The sequence below is a fragment of the Pleurodeles waltl genome, chromosome 7 (assembly GCF_031143425.1).
Source record: "Pleurodeles waltl isolate 20211129_DDA chromosome 7, aPleWal1.hap1.20221129, whole genome shotgun sequence".
Lineage (NCBI taxonomy): Eukaryota > Metazoa > Chordata > Amphibia > Caudata > Salamandridae > Pleurodeles > Pleurodeles waltl.
In genome coordinates, this window is record NC_090446.1 from 1461906789 (window position 1) to 1461930710 (window position 23922).

Genomic DNA, 23922 nt, shown 5'->3' on the forward strand with positions numbered 1-23922 from the left:
TCCATGCACTCTGGGGGCTCCTTAGAGGACCCCCATTATTGCCATTTCAGCCTTGTGAGGGTTTCTGGGCAGCCCAAGCTGCTGCAACCTCCCAGACGGGTTTCTGCCATCCTCAAGCCCAAGCCCAGGAAGGCAGAACAAAGGATTTCCTTTTGTGGAGGGGTGTTACACTCTCTCCCTTTGGAAATAGGTGTTACAGCTTTGGGAGGGGTAGCCTCCCCAAGCCACTGAAAATGCTTTGAAGGGCACATTTGGTGCCCTCCTTGCATAAACCAGTCTACACTGGTTCAGGGTCCCCCAGTACCTGCTCTGGCGCGAAACTGGACAAAGGAAAGGGGAGTGACCACTCCAGTGTCCATCACCACCCCAGGGGTGGTGCTCAGAGCTACTCGGAGGGTCCCTGGGTTTTGCCATCTTGAATTCAAGGTTGGCAGGGAACTCTGGGAGCATCCGAGAGGCCAGTGCCAGCAGGTGACATCAGAGCTTCCTCCTGATAGGTTCAGGGCTATTTAGGGTCTCTGTCTTGGGTGGTCATCAGATTCAGAGTACAAGACTCCAGCAGGAATCCTCTGAAAACTCGACTTCTGACTGAAGAAAATGCATCTGGACTCTTCAGGACCCTACAAGCTGCAACAAAGAAGCAAGATGCCTCCTGCAACATTGTATCTCTGCCTCCTTCCAGCAACCGCAACATTTCCCCAACATCCTCTGAGGACAGCCCGTCTTCAGCCTGCATCAGAAGGGAGAAGGAATCTTCCTTGCGGTGAAGGAGTCACTCCTCTGCTTCTGCAGGCACCAACTGCAATGACGACCGGCTTTGTGGATACCCTCTCATGCTGAGCTGCGTGGATCCAGCATCATGGGTGGTAGACTGAAATAGTTCTGACTGTCCTCTCTTCCAACTTCCTAACTTTGGTGGAGGTAAGCCCTTGCCTGCCCACGCTGGACAGTACCCCCATGCACTGTGTCCTTTGCAGCTGCCAAGGCTTGTTGGCATCCTTTCCACAAGATCATCAGGCATCCTGAAGTCCAGCCCCCCGCACTCCTTCCTGTGATGCACAGCTCGCTGAGTGGTTCTCCTGCGGTGTGGGATCCTTTCTCGTTGTTCTGCGTTGTGCTGCGTGGGTCTCTTCTGTAGCCTTCTTGTCCCCATCCTGTGGGACCCCTGTGGGCGCTGCCTGGGGTGCTGACTCCCCTCCTGGGAAGAGTCCACCTGGTCCTTCTTGGTTCCCGGCTGCTCCACTTTCTGCTAACCAAGAGCTTTGCGTGTTCCACGGCTTGTTGGTTGAAGCCAAAGACGCAAACCAGACTGCAATCCTCCTTCTGGCGTGGGACATCACCTGCATCCTCCAGGAACCCAACTTCGTCTTCAGTGCTGACTCTCCTTCTTGACTTCTTGCACCTTCATCCTGGCGGGTAGGGGCTCCTGCCCTCCCTGGACTCTGCTGTGGTTCTTGGACTTGGTCCCCTTCTTCCACAGGTCCTCTTCTCCAGGAATCCGTATTGGTGTCTTGCAGTCTCTTCTGGGCTTTGCATAATTCTTCTTCTCTCCTCTGTGTGTGATCAGGTAAATTTACAGTGATTTACTCCTGCTTTCCTGGTCACTGGTGTGGGTTGTGGTACTTACCTTTGGGCTTTCTTGATACTCCCAGCTCCCCTCTACACACTACACTTACCTAGGTGGGGGACAGACTCTGGCATTCCATTTTTTTAGTATATGGTTTGTGCTCCCCCTAGGCCTATTTCTTTCTATCGTGATTTTCACTAATTGCACTGTTTTCTAACTGTTTCTATGCCTATTTCTGCAATCTAATGTATATTGTAGGAGGCTGGCCTGGTTTGTAGTGGGTACCTAAGGTACTTACACCTTATACCAGGTCCAGTTATCAATTATTAGTGAAATGTAGGCAGTGTTCTAGCAGCTTAGGCTGTCTAGAGGTAGCTGTAGAAGAGCAGCTTAGGCTGAACTAGGAGACATGCAAAGCTCCTGCAATACCACTATAGTTACACAGTACTTATACACAATAAAAGACAATACTCAGTGTTACCAAAAATAAAGGTACTTCATTTTAGTGACACAAGGCCAAAACTATCTTAGAGGCAATACTCCTTCTGGAGGTAAGTATTATACACAATTTATATACTAGAGACCACAATTAGGTAAGTAAATGGTCATAGAATAGTGTAAACAGTAGAAAATATAATAGAATGCAATAGGCCTAGGGGCAACACAAACCATATAGTAAGAAAGTGGAATGCGAATCATGAATTCCCCCCCAGGAAAGTGTAGTGTGTAGAGGGGTGCTGGCAGTGTAAGAAAACACCAAAGGTAAGTAAAGTACCCCACCCCAGAGCCCAGGAAAGTAGGAGTAAAGTACTGCAAGTTTCCTCAGGACACACTACAAGTTGTGATAAGAGATATTGCAAGAACCAAGCAAGACTGCAATCAACAACCTGTGGATTCCTGGACATGAAGATCTGTGAAGAGAGGAGACAAACTCCAGAAGTCGCAGAAGATTCCAGGAAGGACAGGAGCCCCTGCCAACCTAGCAGATGGTGCAAAAGTGGATTCTCCGGTTAGAAGAAGTGTCCAAAGAAGATAACTGCAGGTTCCTGCATGGTGCAGGAGATGTCCCACGTCGAGTTGTTGGATGCAGGCTGTTTGCGTCACTGGATTCGTCCAACAAGCCTTGGTTCAAGCAAGTTTGCGGTTTGCGTCAAAATGGCACTGCCCGGACCCAGGAGGGACCTGGGGGTCTCAACTCGGACTGAGGAGACAGGGGGGGCTCTCAACACTGGAAGAGTCGCAGAAGACCAGGCAGCATCCATGGGAGTCCCAGGACACGGGGACAAAGAAGATGCAAAGTGCGGTTGGTGCAACAAAGAAAGGTCACATGCCGCTGGAGAACAACTCAGCGAGTTGTGCATCCCCGGATGGACTGCTGGGGACCTGGGCTACACTGTACACAAAGGATTCTTGGAAGAAGTGCACAAAAGCCGAAGGAGCTGGAGATGACGCAGTGCACAGGGGTACTTTTGCAAACCGGGAAGGCAAGCTCTTACCTCCCCGAAATTTGGACAGCTGGACCTTAGGACAGTCTGGGTCATGTCGGTCGACCACCTGTGTTCCAGGGAGCACACTCGTCGTCAGCAGAGAAGTCCCAGAGAACCGGTCGTCATCGCAGAAGGGTGCCTGCAGGCGCAGGGAAGTGACTCTGCCAGTCCACAGGATATTCCTTTGCTTCTTCTGGTGCAAGGTGAAGACAGGGACTCCTCAGAGCGTGCACACCTTGGAAACTGTTGCAAATGCTGGCTGGAGCTGAAGTTGCAGGTCACAGGAGTCATCCTGGATACTTTGTTGCAGTTACAGCAGTTCCTGGAGCAGTCTGCGGTTGATCCGACGGTCAGAAGCTGAAGCAGAGGATGCAGAGGATTCCTGGAGGAGTCTTCCAAGCTGAATCTGAGGAAATGTCAGAGTCACCAGATCCTCGGGGTCTGTGAACATTCCCAACATTTCCACCACAAGACAGCTCCAATACTCTGATTAGAATGTCACAGAGTCTAAGAGAGTCCAAGTGGGGAAAAGGGGATTAGGTAGGGAACGGCTGGGAAGGAGACCTGTGGGAAGCAAAAGGTTAAAACACACAATATCAAGATTATATCATATTAATCAGTACTAGGCTATGACTCTAAGCATTGTCATACTGAAAACATGGACAACTTAATCATGGAATTAAATAGCCAGGCTTCAAGATGACTGGATACCTGTGAGGGAACCAAGAAAGGTTAAATACAACTTTCAAATTCAAGTATAGTCTTTTGCATTAGAATCAGGAAATAATCTGAATGATTTCTATACCACCATATGAATTGTGCTTGAGGAACTTATTATGCACATACAATATCACATCTAGAATTCTAGCACTTTAGTTTTCTTAAATTGCTGGAACATGAACTGCGCACATTGCAGATATTCACAAAGGTTGTAAAAGCCATGGAATGATTGATCACAATAAATAACATAAGTTAGACTCGAGAAATGAATCGCGCGTTTTGCTGATTCGAAGGCCACCAAGTAAATGCCATGATGTGGTAGCGCACAATGAACATCGCGATTTTTTAAACACAAGAAATGAATCGCGCGTATTGCCGATTCGAGTACCATCAAGTAAATGCCATGAAATGGTAACGCATGATGAATAGCCTGGGTTCAACACAAGAAATAAATTGCGCGGTCTGCCGATTCGAATGTCAGCCCATAAATGTCATGAAATGGTAACACACAATGAATATCATGAATTAGACACAAGAAATGAATCGCGCGTCTTGCCGATTCGAAGGCCACCATGTGAATGCCAAGGAATGGTGGCGCACACTGAATATCATGAACTAAGCACAAGAAAAGGAATGGCGTGTCTTGCCGATTCGAAGGCTACCATATGAATGTCAAGAAATGGTAGCGTACAAGGAATAACATGAATTTAAGCACAGGAAAGGAATCGCGCGTCTTGCCGATTCGAATGCCACCATATGAATGTCAGGAAATGGTAGCGTACAATGAATAACATGAATTAAGCACAGCTAATGAATCGCGCGTCTTGCCGATTCGAATACCACCATATGAATGCCAAGAAATGGTAGCGTACACTGAATAACATGAATTAAACACAGGAAATGAATTGCGCGTTGTGCCGATTCGAATACCACCATATGAATGCCAAGAAATGGTAGCGTACACTGAATAACATGAATTAAACACAGGAAACGAATCGCGCGTCGTGCCAATTCGAAAGCTACCTAGTAAATGCCATAAAATGGTAGCGCACAATGAATAGCATGAATTATGCACGAGTAAAGAATCGCGCGTCTTATCGATTCAAGAGTTAGCATGGAAATGCCATCAAACTTCGAGCACGCATTCACACGCATGAGAGCCAATTGTTTTATCATACAAATTAGGCCCAAGAACTCGAAAGCCTTTGAGAACGGGATCGGGGGCCCAGCCCGACCTCCGTCTTACCGCCCTGATCTAGAATCACCGGCAAAGTGAAAAGGGCAAGGCCTGGAAGATCAAAGTAGGCCTTCGGAACAGGAGGTCAGGAAGTTGCTGCTGCTCTGTACCAGGACCTCTGAATAGTGAGCACATGGAACTGGGCTGGCTCCCTTTTGTAGAGGCTTAGCCCAGCCCACAAACCACACCCAGGCATGCTGCAGGGAAAGCTTCTAGAAGGCCCTGGAAAGGGACCACACCCTGGCACAGTCTGAAAGCCTGCAGCAATACATTGCATATGAACAGTATTTATATGCACGCTGAACATAAGTCTTCAGAATTAAACTCTGCAATGCAAAAGGTTAAACAACAGCATATCAGCGCAATGCATAAATTACGTTAGCTTGAAATTGCTAGGTTTTTGCATTCTAGTCGCCCGTAGAGCGCGCACTGCCCTGATGTTGACAGGAAACACCCAGAGGAGAGACCCTAAATAGCCCTGAGAGGGGGATTGGCTACCTACCCTCTGACGTCACCTGCTGGCACTGGCCACTCAGAGGTCTCCAGAGTGTCCCCACACCTTGGAATCCAAGATGGCTAATGCCAGGGACACACCTGAGGAGCTCTGGGCAGGGTAGAGGTCACTCCTTTTTCCTGTGTCCAGTTTCGCGCCAGAGCAGGGACTGGGGGTCCCTGTACCGGTGTAGACTGGCTTATGCAAAGAGGGCACCATCTGTGCCCTTCAAAGCATTTCCAGAGGCTCTGGGAGGCTACCCCTCCCAAGCTTGTAACACCTATTTCCAAAGGGAGAGGGTGTAACACCCTCCTCCCAAAGGAAATGCATTGTTCTGCCTTCCTGGAACTGAGCTGCTCAGACCCCAGGAGGGCAGAAACCCTTCTCTGAGGTGGGAGCAGCTGGGGCTGCAGTGGAAACCTCAGAGAGCTGGTTTGACAGTACTGGAGGTCCATGGTGGAGCCCCCAGGATGCGTGGGATTGCCCCCCCAATACCACATTCGGAATTGGGGGACAATTCCATGATCTTAGACACCTCACATGGCCATATTCTGAGTTACCATTGTGAAGCTACATATATGTATTGACATATATGTAGTGCACGCGTGTAATGGTATCCCCGCACTCACAAAGTCCGTGGAATTGGCCCTGGACAGCGTGGGGGCACCTTTGCTAGTGCCAGGGTGGCCTCACACTTAGTAACTTTGCACCTAGCCTTCAGTAAATGAATGTTAGACATATAGGTGACTTATAAGTTACTTAAGTGCAGTGAAAATGGCTGTGAAATAGTGTGTGCACTATTTCACTCAGGCTGCAGTGGCAGTCCTGAAGAAAGGTTTGTCTGAGCTCATTATGGGTGGCAAAAGAAATGCTGCAGCCCATAAGGATCTCCTGGTACCCCAATGCCCTGGGTACCTAGGTACCATATACTAGGAACTTATAAGGGGGGGGGGGCCAGTGTGCCAATTGGAATTGGAATATGGAGTCACTAATCTATAGTGACTAATTTGGTAAGTAGAGAAAGCATAACCAGAGGAGTTCTGCTTCACAGTTAAGCATACTGACAACACACACATTAGGCCACAAACTATGAGTACTAGGGTCCTGGCTAGCAGGATCCCAGTGAGACAGGCAAAAAACACTGACAAACAGGCAGAAATTGGGGGTAACATGTCAAGAAAGATTGAACTTTCCTACATATATAATTTGTGTATTACATACCTCCTAAGGGGGTTTAGCCTCTATGGTATTTTTGGTATTTGTGTCACCAAAAAGTACCTTTATTTTTGTAACACAGTGTGTTCTTTCATGTATGTAAGTACTAAGTGGGACTAAAGTGGTATTGCATAAGCTTTGCATGTCTTGTAGATAAGCTTGGCTTCTCATCCACAGCTACCTCTAGAGAGCCTGGCTTATAGACACTGACTACAGTACACTAATAAGGGATACCTGGGCCTGGTATAAGGTGTAAGTACCATAGGTACCCGGCACACACCAGGCCAGCCTCCTACAGTGGGATGCAGTGGGATGGATTGGATTGGCATGGGTGGGGTAGATTGGATTTGGGCAAGGGGGTTGTTAGATTAGATTAAGGTGGATTGGAGTGGGGTGGATTGCAATGTGGTGGGGTGGATTGGAGTGGTGTGGACTGAACTGGAGTGAGTGGGGTGAACTGGATTGGAGTGAGGAAGGCTGGATAGAGTGGATTGGAGTGGGATAGATTGGGCTGGGCTGGATTGGGGTGGATCGGATTAGGGTAGAGTGGGGTGGATTGAGTGGAGTGGGGTGGATTGGTGTGAAGTGCATTGGATTGGAATGAGGTGGATTGAAATGGGGTAAAGTGGATTGGATTGGGGTGGATTTGAGTGGGGTGGATTAGATTGGATTGGGTTGGGTGGTTGGATTGGATTGGAGTGATAGGGCTGGGGTGGGGTGGATTGGATTGCAGTGGGGTGGATTGGATTGGAGTGGGGTAGATTAGATTGGAATGGAGTGAGGTGGATTGGATTGGAGTAGGGTGGACTGGATTCACTGGATGGGAGTTCGGTGGATTGGACTGGAGTGAGATGGACTGGATTCACTGGTTTGGAGTAGGATGGATTGGATCAGAGGGGGGTGGATTGGATTGAAGTGGGGTGATTGGATTGGAATGGAGTGGAGTGGGTGGACTGAACTGGGATGGGGTTGGGTGGATTGGATTGGGATACAGTGGGGTGGATTGGCGTAGAGTGTGGAGGATTGAAGTGAGCGAGGTGGATTGGAGTGGGGTGGTGGATTGAGTGGGGTGGATTGGATAGGAGTTGTGGTGGATTAGAAAAGGGTAGGGTGGATTGGATTGGGTTGTAGTGGGCTGCATTGGGATAGATTGGATTGGAGTGGGGTGGGGTGGATCGGATTAGGGTGGGGAGTTGTTCGATTGGATTGGGGTGGATTGCATTTTATTGGGGTGGACTGGAGTAGGATGGAATGAACTAGGATAGGGTGGGGTGGATTGGAGTGGAGTGGATTGGTGTGATGTGGAGTGGATTGGATTGGAGCGGGTTAGGCTGGATGGATTGGAGTATGGTGGACTGAACTGGGATGGGGTGGGGTGGATTGGATTGGGGTAGAGTGGAGTGGATTGCAGTGGAATGGGGTGGATTGCATTGGGGTAGGGTGAGTTGGATTGAGTGGAGTGAGTTGGAGTGGGTTGGATTGGAGTGAGATGGATTGTATTGAGGTGAGGTGGATTGGAATGGAATGTGCAGGACTGGAGTGGGGTGGATTGGAGTGGGGTGGGTTGGGGTGGGGTGGACTGTAGTGGGCTGGACCGGATTGTGGTGGATCGTATAGCGGTGGATCAGATTGGGGTGTGCTGTAGTGTAATGGAGTCTATTGGGGTGAGGTGGATTGGATTGAGTTGGGTTGATTGGATTGAGTGATGTGGAATAGGGAGCAGTGGTTTAGGGTGGGGTGATTGGATTGGATGTGGTGAATTGGATTTGGGTGGATTGGATAGGGATGGGTGTATTATTGGGGTGGGGAGGGTTTGAGTGCGGTGGGGTGGATTGGAATGGATTGTGGTAGACTGGACTGGAGTGGGGTGCATTGGATTGGAGTGGGTTGGATTCGATTGGAGTTGGGTGAATTGGATTGGTATGGAGTGGATTGATTGGGGAGGGGTGGACTGGATTGGAGTGGGGTGGATTGGGTAGCTGTGGAATTGACTGGAGTGGGGTGGAATTAATTGGAGTGGTTGGATTGGGTTGGACGATTCAACAGGGGTTGGTTGAACTGGAGTGGAGTGGGATGGATTGGAGTAGGGCGGGTTGGATTGGAGTGGGTTCAATTGGAGTAGGGTGGATTGGACTGGAGTTAGAAGGATTGGACTAGAGTGGGTTGGGTTGAGGTGGATTGGTATGGGGTGAGGAGTATTGGATTGGAGTGGGTAGCTTAGATTTAGCTGGAGTGGTGGTCGATTGGATTGGTATGGGGTGGATTTGACAATTATGGGGCGGACTGGATTGTAGTGGGGTGGATTGTGATGGATTGGAGTGGATTTATTTTTGGATGGAGTGGGATGGATTGGATTTGAGTGAGGTGGACTGGATTGGAGTGGGGCAGATTGGAGTGGGATGAATGGGAGTGGGGCGGGTTAGAGTTGGGCAGGTTGGAATGGGGCAGGTTGGAGTAGGGCAGGAGGGAGTGGGGCAGATTGTTTTGGATTAAAGTGGGGAAAATTGGAGTGGGGCAGATTGAAATAGATTGGAGTGGGACAAGTTGTTTTGGATTACAATCATGGTCCAAACAAACATCAACCACATTAATTATTGGGTAGACTGTATGGGGATGTCCAATAATACAATAAGATATGTTATAAACAAAGAACTGGCTAACTCAAAAAAATGATTCTCCAGTGACAGATTCGCATGTGAAGAATCGCTTGGTCAATTAAAATCTCCCACCCCTAAGCAGACTATCCAAAATGACCAAGCCTCTCAGAAGCTTTTGTTAAAGCAAGAAATCTAAACAGCCAGGAAAGTACAGAGAGCATTTCAACATAAATGTAGTATGTACACCATGGAATTCTACTTATTGCAATGGTACCCACACCAAGACTTCAACCTGAATTCTAAGGTTATCTCCACCTTTTTACACTTTGGACTCTTTTACCTGCCATTTCTCCAGTTTGATGGTCGATGGAAACAACCCCTATGTACTAACAGCATGTGCTTCCTTTTTAAGACAGAGATGGAAACACTGAAGCATATACTTTGCTTATTCCATGAACTAAATGACATTAGAAAGAAGCAGCTGAAAAACTCTTTTAATACAGAAGAATAAGAACTGTATGTGAGGCTATTATTTTCTGTTGTAAGGGCTCTACACCCAAAGTTAGGGGGTCAAGTGACAACAGTTTTATCTTTAGCATTTAAAATAAGGGAAGGAAAATTCCAAAAGACAAAGGTGGTCATTATGACCTTGGCAGTCCTGCCCCGCCACGCCTGCGGTTGCAGTCTGACCGCCGACAGCATGGCTGTGCAGGACTGACAAATAATGACCGCAGCAGTGAACTGGCTCCATAGCAGCCAAGTTCACTGCCTGTACCGCCAGGGCGGTGATGCTGCCTGGCCGAATGTTGACCACCTTCGACATGGCGGTCCACCTAACACCGCCCGCGGTATAATGAGTATCCTTACCGCCAGGGATTCCATTGTGGCAACCCCACCACAAAATCCCTGGCGGTAAGGATACTGGCGACAGGAATACTAATTCCTGTCACCACAACAGTACTCCCCCCTCCATGTAGGAGACCCCACCCCGACCCCATCAGAAGCCCCCCACCCCGCCAAGCAGCGATGCCCCTCTCTCCCCCCGGTCCTCATATTGAAATCCCCGTACTTATACCCCCAATTCCACGCATGCACACACCACACTTACATACATACACACACATACCCACGCTCACTCATTCACACAAACATGCACACACGGCCATGAAATGGCCATGACACCCCCTCACCCCCAGCATACACGCAATCACACAAGCACATAGACACACAAACACACACAACACCCCCTGCCCCCCTCCATTCACATAAACATGCACACACACCCTCATTCATGCACACAACACTCAAAACCCCCTCCCCCGTTGGACGATCACCTTGCCTGGTGGTCGCGGTGGACGTCCGGGAGGGAACAGGGTCCATGGGGCTTGCTCCGCCATCAGCACCCCGCCAACACAACACCGCCACTCCGTTTACAATGTTGTAATACAGCAGGCTGTGTTGTGGTGATGTGCGGCGCAGCATGCTCCACTAGACCGCCGACCGCCAGTATGACTGCTGGCGGCTTCCCCACCAAATAGTGGTGGAGAGCAGCCAGCAGTCATAATATGGCAGTCATATGGCGGCAGTGACTTCGGCGGTCTATGGAACAGACCGCCGAAATCATAATGAGGGCCATAATCTATAGACTTTCTATTGTTGTAAGATTTTAATGTTTCACACATTGAGTATGTTTTAAACAACTGGGTAAAGTGACGAAAATGTTATCCCTAACAATTAAAAGAGGGGAAAGGAAATTGCAGACATCTTAACTTGTAGAACAATACAAGGTGTTTTTAAATGTTTCTAGCATGATTTTCTAACACAGGCGGTTGTGGGCAGTTGTGGGCAGAGGGCTGCTGCTAGAGTAGATTTGTTGCCGCTCAAGGAGATTTTCTACTTGAGTGGCATCAAAATCAACTCAAATGGCCACGCACACTTGCAAAATGTGTAGTGCAATTCGCATTGATTTTTTAGCCCTGATTGCAACCCATTGTCAGAGCTCCACAACATTTTGCTGATTTGTTATGTAACAAAGCAGAATTCTAAGGAGTAAAACATCAAGAGTTCCACCCACCCCTAGTCTAGATGAAATGCTGAGAGAGTTTGAGAACTGGATCTACTGAGCGGCAGAGACTATTAAACGTCTTCAGCATATTGGTGAATTTTAATGTGCATATTGACAAGTAGTTTCTCAAAGAGATCCATGTAAATGGTTGAAGAGGACAGGGTACAAGGTTGAACTTTGAGGGGGGTACAAATGGTAGGGATATCTGGAAACCTAAAGGTGTCAATGAAGTGGTTCCATTTGGGTATAGAAATTGAGCATTGTCTAACGGGCAAATTTCCTAAGGGTGTTCAACAATAATGTGTATGCATGCAGAAGTAGGCATACGGATCTGCTCTACTGTCATTCCTGAATATTTAATTTTCAAAGCAAAAAACATGAGTTAACTTTAATAAAAGATTGATATTTTGGTAAAATGTTAATAGTCTTGTATAATGAAACAAGACATTACAAGCCTAATTTGAAGCTTAGGAGGTGGAATATGGCAGCTGTCTTGTCTCACATATTATAAGTTCATTATTGACTATGGCACTCATAATAAGGCAGACAGGGTATGCATCATGTTTCGATGGAGAATTGTTCTGCCAAAATCTAAGTCAGGACCTAAACAGAACTTTTACTTACTGATGCTGGACTTCAGCATGCAGTCTTGCTGTCAATTCTTACATTAGTAATAGTGTTTTGAATACCTACAATTTAAGAAAAGGGCTGAGTTTGTTATTGTGTATAATGTTTTCGCTTTGAGAGACTGCATACTCTTCCTTCTTCATCTTTGAATGTTTAATGTAAGTTTAATATATATGCTAAAGTTGCCAATAGGCATACTCTTCCTGTTCTCCTTCAGTTGCTCACATGCAAGGGTAAACTAGACAGATACCCACAATTGAAAGTAGGGACACTTTGATTACTTCCCTATATCAGTCTAGCAAGTATCAATTCTTAAACACACATATTACATCCTCATTGTTGGTTCACTTGTCTAGCCTAGGGCCCTAGACCATTATTTTCGAGAAGTAATTTTAGTTAATTACCATCCATCTGTTCTGTCTGTTATTAGTCAAATTAGTTAATATAAAAGGTTGTGTATGAACTTTCAAAGCAATGTCATTCAATACTAAAACAGGTGATTGTAGTATCCTCATATTAAGCACACTAGCTTTCCTGGCAATGGAATGTAGTAATATCATAATGCATATGAAACGTGCCCTTGATTTCCGTGGAGCTCAAGCGCAGTTGGAGAGAGCTGTGCATTGGGAATGAGAAGCAGGTGTGATGGCTGGGGTGTTTTGACTTCAACGTAAATAAATCATATTTGATTTGTACTATCATCGCCTCCCTACATCATTTTAGTGATCAATTGAACAATGAAACTTTCTCTATTTGCCTCAGATTCAGAGCTCTACCTGTGATCTACCAAAGCAGCCGAATTTCATTATGATGACAACTCAACTCTTCTTTCTCCTCCTCGTCCTCGGTGAGTGCACATGAACTCTAAGACTTAAATTGAGTTTTTGGAGCATGCAGCATGCTTTTTGTAATAAGAGATTTTCAAGTGGGTATGATAGAGGCAGAAAACGAGCGCTGCTTTTATTTACACTATGTTTTGTACAAATGTGTTAGAAATGGGGTCTCTAGTTGGCAGTGGTTTGCACCCTGTCCAAGTAAAGACCCTCACTCCAGTCAGGGTAAGGGAGTCACACAGCTAAGATAACCCCTGCTCACCCCCTTGGTAGTTTGGCACGAGCAGTCAGGCTTATCCCAGACGCAATGTGCAAAGTATTTGTACACAAACACACATATGGAGTAATACAGAGAAAACACACACAAGTACTCTACACCAGTTTAGAAAAATAGCCAATATTTACCTGAGTAAAACAAGACCAAAACGACAAACATCCAACACACACAAGCAAAGATACAAATCTTTAAAAGCTAAATCTCAATAACACAAAAGCTCCAACTGGGGCTATCACAGCATCGTTGACAGAGTCATTCCCAACAGTCTGGCGCCACTCACAAGGGAGTGCAAGTCAGTCACAGAGTTGCACGAACTTCAGGCACAGTACCTTTAGAAAACAATGACACAAAGACATTGTACAGAGTCGGGGAGATGAGGCATCCTGTAGCCGGTGCAGCGTTGGTTCCTTACTGCTACCGGGGAGGTGAGGCGTCAATTCCTTACTGCCAGGCAGGGAAGCTGAGGTGTCGGTTCCTTATGGTTGCAGGGGGGTGATGCGGCATTGTTACTTACAATCTGGTGGGGTCAATGAATCCAGAAGGTCAAGACACGATCTCACCACAGGGGCACAGGTGCTATAGCAGAGTCGGGTATTCTGGGACATTGAGGATACAGCACTCAGGACTCGCCCTGTAGCAGGACTTCAGAGGTCACTGAAACGGCATCTGGCCAGCGGCATCTGGCCAGCGGCATCAGTTGCGGGCGTTGCACTCAGTGGGGACCACTGCTGCTGGAGCAGGCAGCAGCGTGGAGTCAGAGAGGGACGCCAGCTCCACAGTTGCTCTGAAGTCTATGCACTTGGTTTCTTCTCGGTTACACCAGAACTCACTCCCAAATGCCCAGAAACTGGATGTGGCACCACTTGGTGAGTCAGGATTCTCAGAAAGAGAGCCCAGGTGCTGGCAGATGAAGTTTTTGATGTCCCTGAGACTTCTAAAAGGAGGCAAGCTCAGTTCAAGTCCTTGGGGAAACTTGGAAAGCAGGGTGTAAAAAGCAAAGTCCAGTCCTTCCACTTCCAGGACAGAAGCAGCAAGCAGCAGGCCAGCATAGCAAAGCAACAGGCAGAGTGGCAGTCCCTCCTACGGCATCTAGCTCTTCTTCATGACAGAATTTCCTCAGTCCAGAAGTGCTCTGAAGTTGTGGTCTCAGGGGCCCAATACTTATACTCATTTCTGCATTTGAAATAGGCAAACTTCAAATGAAAGTCTTTGTAGTGCACACCACCCTGCCTTTCCTGCCCTGGCCCCAGATACACTCCAGGGGGTCGGAGATTGCTTTGTGTAAGGACAGGCACACTCCAATTCAGGTGCAAGTGTCAGCTCCTCCCACCAATCTGGCCCAGGAAGGCTCACCAGGATATGCAAGGCACACTTCAGCTTCCTTTGTGTGACTGTCTAGAGTAAATCCACAAACAGCCCAAATGTGAGATCCTGACCCAGACATGTATTTCAAGCCAGGCAAAGGCACAGAATGAATAAGCAAGAAAATGCTTACTTTCTAAAAGTGGCATTTTCAAACTTACAATTTAAAAACCAACTTCACCAAAAGATGTATTTTTAAATAGTGAGTTCAGAGATCCCCAACTCCATATCTCTATCTGTTTCCAATGAGAAATTGCAATTAGAAGATATTTCAAGGAAATCCCCATGTTAACATATGGGAGAGATAGGCCTTGCAATAGTGAAAAACTAATGTAGCAGTATTTCACTATCAGGACATGTAAAACACACCAGTACATGTCCTACCTTTTAAATACATTGTACCCTGCCCCTGGGGCTGCCTTGGGTCTACCTTAGGGGTGACATATGTAGTAAACAGGAAGGTTTGGGCCTGGCAAGTTGGTGCACTTGCCAGGTTGAACTGGCAGTTCCAAACTGCCCACACAGACACTACAGTGGCAGGTCTGAAACATGTTTACAGGGCTACTCATGTGGGTATCACAATCAGTGCTGCAGGCCCACTAGTAGCATTTGATTTACAAGCCCTGGGCATATCCTGTGCACTCTACTTGGGATTTACTAGTAAATCAAATATGCCAATCATGGATAAAGCAATCACCAATACCATTTAGACAAATAATACTTGCACTTTAACATTGATTAGCAGTGGTAAAGTGCCCAGGGTCCTAAAGCCAGCAATAATAGGTCAGATAAAATAGGAGGAAGGAGACAAAAAAGTTTGGGGATGGCCCTGCAAAAAGGGCCAGGTCCAACAAAATGTTTCATAGCAATGATTGGCATATGAAGGAGGGAATGTAAACAGATCAAAGGGCCATATTATACTAAGTGCTCCATAGGGGCAGTAGATGTGTACACCTGCTTTTTTCGTCGCAAGGCCCTTTGGTATTACAGAACAGGCCACAGACGCTTGAGCAGCCCCTTCTGCAATTCATACTGTGCTGGCGCCAAATGTGCGCTGGTGTGATCTTCAGAGCATGTTCCCACATTCACATGGAGCTTAGTCCCATACAAATGATGAAACACTTTGTCACAGTACCTGTGCTCTATTACAGACATGGGCACAAAACCAAAGGAGCACTAACCAGGTGGCACATGCTCAGTGCACCTCCAGTAGGTGGACCTTGGAAGGTTGAAGAGAAAGTGATGTGGACATCCGCCTGTAGATGACCAAAGTCACTCTGGCAGGGAGATCTCTGCCCCCTTTCAAATGGAGGTTGGGTTGCCACCTGCACAGTGAAAGAAGGGTGGCGGCTTCAAGAAGACATCCGCCTCTCACTAATCCACTGTTCCCAAGATTGAGCTTACAGCTGTGCTGGTAACAGCTCATTCATTGCAACTGAGTGCATAGCCCCAGACTGTGGTGCAGACCAGGTCTGTGCACCCTGTTTGTGATATGAGTCCAGTGGACCTGATTAACCTCACTGGTTGTCGCTGTAATGCAGCGTTAGGTTCACAGGAACTTTGCATTAGCAGTCATCACGGGCAGCAGAGTCTAAGAGCAAAGGGGCCTAGTCACATTTGCAAGTAGGTTCACTTGCAAGTCCAGGCTGTTCCAGTGCAGCAGGCCAGCTTTGCAGTTGTAGGGAGGCCACTGGCGGCCAGTGGAGCTTGCACAGACAGGAGGTCAGCCAACTGACCCTTGAAGTCACTCAGATAGCCTGAGAAGAAGGGAGCAGCTCCAGTCTTCCGTCTCAAACAGCAAGGTAGCCTTCTGGAGGACAAGGCGGTCATCAAGCAGCAGGGCAGTCCTCTGGTAGCAGCAAGGCAGTCCTCTGGGAAGCAAGCAGGCCTCAAGCTGAGGGCAGTCCTCTGGGGAGCAAGGCAGTTCTTCTTCTGTAATGTCTACTAGACCAGGAGGTCCACTATTTATACCTGGTGCCAGCCTTTGAGGTTGGGTTGATTCCCTATGCTACCCCAACACCTGGCTCTTTAAAGTTCTCCTCTTCCCCTGTCAATTCTCCAAAATTTCCCAGGTGATACAAGTCTAGTCTCAGGTTCCTTTGTATGTGGTGGAGGCAAACCCTTTGAAATGTAAGTGGGGCAGGGCACAGCTCAACTCCCGGACATCTAGTCCCTATGGCCACGGTCTGGGCCTAAAACCTATTCTTAATGCGGGAGCCATTAATCGGCCCAGGAAAATCCCGGAAGTCCTTAGAAACCTTTTGGCAGGAAAATGCCAGCTTTCTAAAGGTGGCATTTTCAGAATTGTGACTTAAAATCTGACTTTAACACTAAAGAGGATTTTATATTACACCTCATTTGAGTCTAAACATGATATTTCTACCTGCTCCCAATCCAAACGTTAGCACTTATTAAATGTGATAAGGCAACCGAATATAAGTACATGGGAGGGGTAGGCCTTACAGTAGTGAAAAATTAATTTAGGGGATTTAGACCACCAGGACATGTAAAATGTAAACCCTCATGTCCCCTACTTTAAAAAACAATGCACCCTGCCCAATGGGCCTTTAGGGCCTATTTTAGGGATGACTGATATATATTAAAAACGTCAGGCTGCAATACCAGGCTTGAGGCATGTTTTTACGTGCTACTTTAGTGCAGACCCACTAGTAGTATTTAATTTATTGACAGTGGGTGACTGCAGGACCACTTTACTAGGGACTCACAAGTAAATTAAATATGCCAATCAGGTGAAGGCCAATTTTACCACGATTTAAGGAGAGAGCGCAAGCTGTGCTAAAGTGCCCACAGTCCTAATGCAAACAAAAATGAATTCACAAAATAGGCGGGTGAAGACAAAAAACTTTAAGGATGACCCTGTATAAAGGGCCAGATCCAATGGAGCCTCAGTCTGCAGCTTGTTGAGAAAGGAATTAGAATCTGTCACTATATATTGAAATCACAATCTCTGACTATGATATTCATCACCTTTAGGATTATCTCACTATAATCAAGTGTGAGATGTCCAAAGTTTGTTTCAAATTGAACTACATCAAGATAAACTCTATAATCATTACCAGTGACTGAAATCTGCAATAGGTACAGAAATGGATCTTCAAGATGACACAAACTTCAAGTTCAGTAGTCAAATTTGTTTTTTACCAAGGTGATCACCTTGGTGCAAACCCTCACCTGATTCCAGTGAAATGTTTCTTCCTTGTAGTGACTTTTTCTAGTGAAAGTTCTTTGAAGTTGCAATAAAACCTCACCAAAACCTGAGAGAACTCCGCTGGTACTCACTATTCACTGGTTTCATAAGCAATACTTGTGGGACTGTCTAAAAGGCAGTCAACTTGGGCCACCACAAAACACAGCAATGAAGATTAACCCCTTCCCTGCCATGGACGTAACGGTTACGCCCTTGGCTGCAGTGCTGAGGCACCAAGGACACATCCATGGGCAGGGATGGAAGGGGAATCACTTCCTCTTCCACCCCAGACCCCCCATACCCTCCCTCTGTGACGTCTGATGACATCAGCGTGCAATCGCGTGCTGACCTCATCAGAGGCCGCCCCCATCGCGCTGGCTGGAAGAGAAACGCAGAGCATTTCTCTTCCAATCTGGGGGTGGGGGCAGGCAGAGACATGAAAGGAAAGGAAAGGTGGTCGGGCTGCAGAAATGCCCACAAGCTACCAGGGATCTTTGTTTTGGTGATGTTTACAATAAAGGGGAGCAACCTCTTTGGCAAGGGTCGCCTATTTTAACTGGGACGATCCGCCCCCAGGAGGTGGCAAAAGCCACTAGACACCAGGGAGTTTTTTTTTTTTTGTACAAAAACAACAAAAGGGAGCAACCCCCTGAGCAAGGGTCGCTCCCCTGGGGGGCAATTAGTTATGAGGCCTTTTCTGCCCCCTTATTTTTAATAGGCCAATCTGTCCCCTTGGGAGGCAGAAACCACTAAACACCAGGGATTTTTTTTACATCAGTTTCATGCAAGGGGAGTGAATCCTTAGGAAAGGGCCGCTCCTCTGGGGGAAAGTTTATTTTAGGCCACTTCCGCCCCCCTTAGGGGCAAATCGGCCTATTATAATTAGGCCGATCTGCCCCCAAGGGGGGCAATAACCACTAGGCACCAGAGATTTTTTATTTTATTTTATTTTGTTTTTTACAGATGGGGGGGGGGGTGACCCCTTGGGCAAGGGTCGCTCCCATGTGGTGCAAATTTATTTTGGGCCATTTCTGCCCCCCTTGGGGACAGATCAGCCTATTTCTTTTGGGGGGGGGGCAGAAACCACTTAGGCCCCAGGGATTGGTGTGTGTGTCTTTTCTTTGGGGGGCAGCCCCTTGGGCAAGGGTTGCTCCCCATAGGGGAACTTTACTGTTAGCGATTTCTGCCCCGTTTGGGGGCAGATCGGCCTATTTATGTAAGGCCCATCTTCCCCCAAGGAAGGCAGAAAGCCCACCAGACACCAGGAAATAATTTTTGTCAAAAAAAAGAGGATGGGGGTATGGCCATACTCCCCACCCCAAATAAATGGGGACAAAGTTGTTCTGCCCACCGTTACGCAGATGGGGCAAATACCCTCAAATCCACTCCTCGAGGGGGGGAGGGGGGCAGAAAGCCTACTAGATGCCAGGAAATAAAAAACAAACAAAAAAATAGTGGGGTGGTGGCTACCAACCACTATGGGCATGGTTATGCTCCCACCCCAACTGAAGGGGGTAACAGTCTTTCAGCTCTCCTCCCGCACACTAAAAGATCTTATCCCAGCGGCAATTAAGAGGACATTTGGTTATTTTGAGTTTTGATTTCACATTTGGGCCAAGAGAGCTTGTCTAACTCTCAAAATCGTCCCCCTTGGAATGGTGAGGGCTGCACTTTTTGGACTTTGGTACGCTGCCATGTAGAAAAATCTACGACGCCTAGACACATCTGAAAACTAAACATCTGGGTGAGTCCAGGGTGATGTGCTTCACATGCCCCCGCACTATTTTCTTACCCAATGCCCTGCAAACCTCCAACTTTGCTTGAAATCACACATTTTCCCAACATTTTTGTGATGGAACCTTCAGGAATCTGCAGAAATACACACAATTCCTACCACCCATCATTGTTGCATCTATACCGATAAAAATTCTGCCCCACTTGTCAACCTAAAAACTTTTTTTCCAAACTGCCCTTTTGGACCCACTTTGGTTGGACCACTCCGCCGGCCACACGCTGGACCCCGTCTTCTCCGCTAGCCCCCACCTCCCATGGACCGACCACCGCTGCATCCACTTCAACTTCCGTAAACCCAGCGTGCACCACCGCACCCATCAGATCCCCCCCGCAACTGGAGCAAAGTCAGCCAAGACCAGCTGAACACCAGCCTCGCCCGAAAACCACCCACCAAACCCACCAATCCCGACCTCGCAGCCTGCAACCTCTGGCGCTGGATCAATGACTACGCCAACACTATCGCCCCACTCAATAAACCCCCCCAACAGAGGCGCCAACAAGAGAGCCAGCTGGTTCACCTCAGACCTTCGAGCCTCCAAGCAAACCTGCCAGAAACTGGAGAGAAAGTGGTTCCTGGACCAGACACCGGACAACCATGCTGCCTTCAAGAACGCCATCCGCAAACACCATCACCTCATCAGATCTGCCAAGAAAACCTCCTTCATGACAACAACGCACACAACGTCAAGGAGCTCTTCAACATCGTGAAGGAACTCTCCAACCCCAGCTCCAGCACAAACGACATCCCACAATCACAAGACCTGTGCAACTCCCTCGCCGCCTTCTTCCACCACAAGATCACAGACATCCACAACAGCTTCAACAGCCAGACCACCCCGCCAATTACTGACTCCTCAGACTCCCCTCCCACCCTCAACTACGACCCCCTGCTCCTCTGGGCCAACGTGAACGAAGACGACACAATCAAAACCATGAACCCTATCCACTCTGGATCCCCGTCAGACCCATGTCCGCACCACATCTTTAACAAAGCAAGCGCCACCATCGCACCCCACCTCCGCAAAGTCATCAACATCTTCTTCGAGACTGCGACCTACCCTGAGAGCTGGAAGCATGCTGAGATCAATTCCGTACTCAAGAAACCCATGGCGGACCCGAGAGACCTCAAGAATTTCCGCCACATCTACCTGCTCCCATTCCCGGCCAAGGTCATCGAGAAGATCGTCAACAGACAACTGACCCACTACCTCGAAGAAAACAACATCCTGGACCCATCCCAGTCAGGGTTCTGCAGCAATCACAGCACCGAAACTGCCCTCATTGCTGCCACCGACGACATCAGGGCCATGCTCGACAACGGCAAAACCGCGGCCCTCATCCTTCTGGACCTCTCTGCCGCCTTCAACACTGTCTGCCACCGCAACCTACGCACAAGCCTCTGCAACGCAGGGGTCTGGGACAAAGCTCTGGAGTGCACCACCTCCTTCCTCTCCTGCAGAACACAGAGCGTCCGCCTCCCCCTTTCCGATCCGAAGCCTCCAAGATCATCAGCGGCGTCCCCCAGGGATCATCCCTCAGCCCTATGCTGTTCAACGTCTACATGGCCCCGCTCACCCACGTCGCCCGGCTACACAACCTCAACATCATCTCCTATGCTGACGACACCCAACTGATCCTCTCCCTCACCGAGGACCCCCTCACCGCCAAATCCAACCTCCACGAAGGAATGAAGGCAGTCGCCGAATGGATGAAGAACAGCAAACTGAAGTTGAACTCAGATAAGACGGAGGTCCTCATCCTCGGGCCAACCCCTCAGCCAGGGACGACTCCTGGTGGCCGACCGCTCTGGGAGCAGCCCCGACTCCCACCGATCACGCACACACAACCTGGGCGTCATCCTCGACTCAACACTCTCCATGACCAAGCAAGTCAGAGCTGTCTCCTCATCCTGCTTCAACACCCTCTGCATGGTCCGCAAGATCTACAGATGGATCCCCACAGATACAAGAAGAACAGTCACCCAGGCCCTCTTCAGCAGCAAACTTCACTACGGTAACGCCCTCTATGCAGGAGCCCCGGCCAAACTCCTCAAACGACTGCAACGCATACAAAACACCACCGTGCACCTGATCCTCGATGCCCCCCGCGACAGCCATATCACTTCCCATCTGAGAGACCTACACTGGCTCCCCGTCAACAAAAGGATAACCTTCAAGCTCCTCACCCACGCACACAAGGCGCTCTACAACACCAGTCCAGCCTACTTCAACAGACAACTCACCTTCTACACCCTGCCCTGCCAACTCCGCTCAACCAACCTCGCGCTCGCCACCGCCCCCCACATCCGAAGAACGACCACCGGAGGCAGATCCTTCTCCCATCTCGCTGCCAAGACCTGGAACACCCTTCCTTTGCCCCTACGACAGACTGAAGACCTGCTGACCTTCCGGAAATGCCTCAAAACCTGGCTATTCAAGCAGTAGCAGCACCCCCCTCCCCTCAGCGCCTTGAGAACCTTACAGGTGGGTAGTGCGCTCTACAAATACATTGATTGATTGGTTCCCTCTCAATTTTGACATGTTTTTGACTCTTCCCTGTCACAGGTACTTGGCCACCTACACAAGTGGGGTATTATTTTTATCGGGAGACTGAGGGGAACGCTGGGTGATAGGAAATTTGTCCGTGTGTGGTGATCCCACACAGAAATTTTGGAAAAATGTGATTTTTTTAGCTAAATTTGAGGTTTGCTGAGGATTCTGGGTACGAAAACACTGGGGGATCTATGCAAGTCACACGTCCCTGGACTCCTTTGGGTGTCTAGTTTTCAGAAATGTCAGGGTTTTGTTGGTTTCCCTAGATGGCTGCTGAGCCCAGGACCAAAAACACAGGTGCCCCCCCTGCAAAAACAGGTAGTTTTGTATTTGATAATTTTGATGTGTCCACAAAGTGTTTTGGGGCATTTCCTGTTGCGGGCACTAGGCCTACCCACACAAGTGAGGTACCATTTTTATCAGGAGACTTGGGGTAACACAGAATAAAAGAACAAGTGTTATTGCCCCTTGTCTTTCTCTACATTGTTTCCTTCCAAATGTAAGACAGTGTGTGAAAAAGACGACTATTTGAGAAATGCCCTGTAATTCACATGATAGTATGGGGAACCCGGAATTCAGAAATGTGCAAATAACCACTGCTTCTCAACACCTTATCTTGTGCCCATTTTGCAAATACAAAGGTTTCTTTGATACCAATTTTTCACTCTTTATATTTCACCAAATGAATTACTGTATACCTGGTATACAATGAAAAGCCATTACATGGTGCAGCTCCTTTATTGGCTCTGCATGCCTAGGGCTCTTGATGAACCTACAAGCCCTATTCATCCCAACAGCCAGCAGAATCTAGCAGACGTAATGGTATATTGCTTTTAAAAATCTGATATCGCAGAAAAAAGTTACAGAGTAAAACGTGGAGAGAAATTGCTGTTTTTTCACCTCAATTTCAATATATTTTTATTTCTGCTGTTATTTTCTGTAGGAAAACCTTGTAGGATCGACACAAATGACCCCTTGCTCAAATAGGAATTTTGTCTTTTGTTTTTTCACCTCAATTTCAATATATTTTATTTCTGCTGTTATTTTTGTAGGAAAACCTTGTAGGATCTACACAAACAACCCCTTGCTGAATTAAGAATGTTGTCTACTTTTCAGAAATGTTTAGCTGTCCGGAATTCAGCAATGGTTTCACACCCATTTCTGTCACAAACTAGAAGGAGGCTAAATGCACAAAAAATAGTAAAAATGGGGTATGTCCCAGTAAAATGCCAAAATGATGTTGAAAAATGTGGTTTTCCGATTCAAGTATGCCTGTTCCTGAAAGCTGGGAAGATAGTGATTTTAGCATCACAAACCCTTTGTTGATGCCATTTTCAGGGGAAAAAACCACAAGCCTTCTTCTGCAGCCCTTTTTTTCCCATTTAAAAAAACCAAAATGTTCGCTGTATTTTGGCTAATTTCTTGGTCTCCTCCAGGAGAACCCACAAACTCCGGGTACTTCTTAAATTCCTAGGATGTTGGAAGAAAAGTATGTAAATTTCGCGTGGACAAAAAGTTATGACAGCCTAAGTGCGAACTGCCCCAAATAGCCGAAAAAATTCCTGGCACCCAAGGGGGAAAAGGCCTGGCAGCAAAGGGGTTAAGATCTCCTATGGAGTACACATGTTGCATCACAATGTTAAAGCTATGAAAATGCAGGCCAATTACCACATAACAGGTCTCCTCCTGGTATTCATGTGGCCATCCCAGCTCTATAGGCGCCACCCCTCTCCATTTGTTCAAAGAAAGGAAAATTCATCTCTTCAAAAAGAACCTGGTGCAGACAGATAATACCTGATAACTCTGTCCTCCATTTAATGTACTGGTCACCACCATTACCTTATATATTCTAAACCAATTGCTATAAGCACTGCCTGCATCACTCTGT

The 23922-nt window shown here is 47.6% G+C and overlaps 1 protein-coding gene across 1 annotated transcript in view; it reads left to right on the forward strand.

The window, feature by feature from the left end:
* Positions 1 to 23922, forward strand: part of LOC138246497 (von Willebrand factor-like) — a 59033-nt gene that overhangs the window by 6488 nt on the left and 28623 nt on the right. The window contains exon 2 of the mRNA XM_069201144.1: positions 12771 to 12855. Coding sequence (XP_069057245.1) covers positions 12816 to 12855 — 40 coding nt within the window. The 5' untranslated portion in view covers positions 12771 to 12815. The remainder of the gene's footprint in view (positions 1 to 12770; positions 12856 to 23922) is intronic.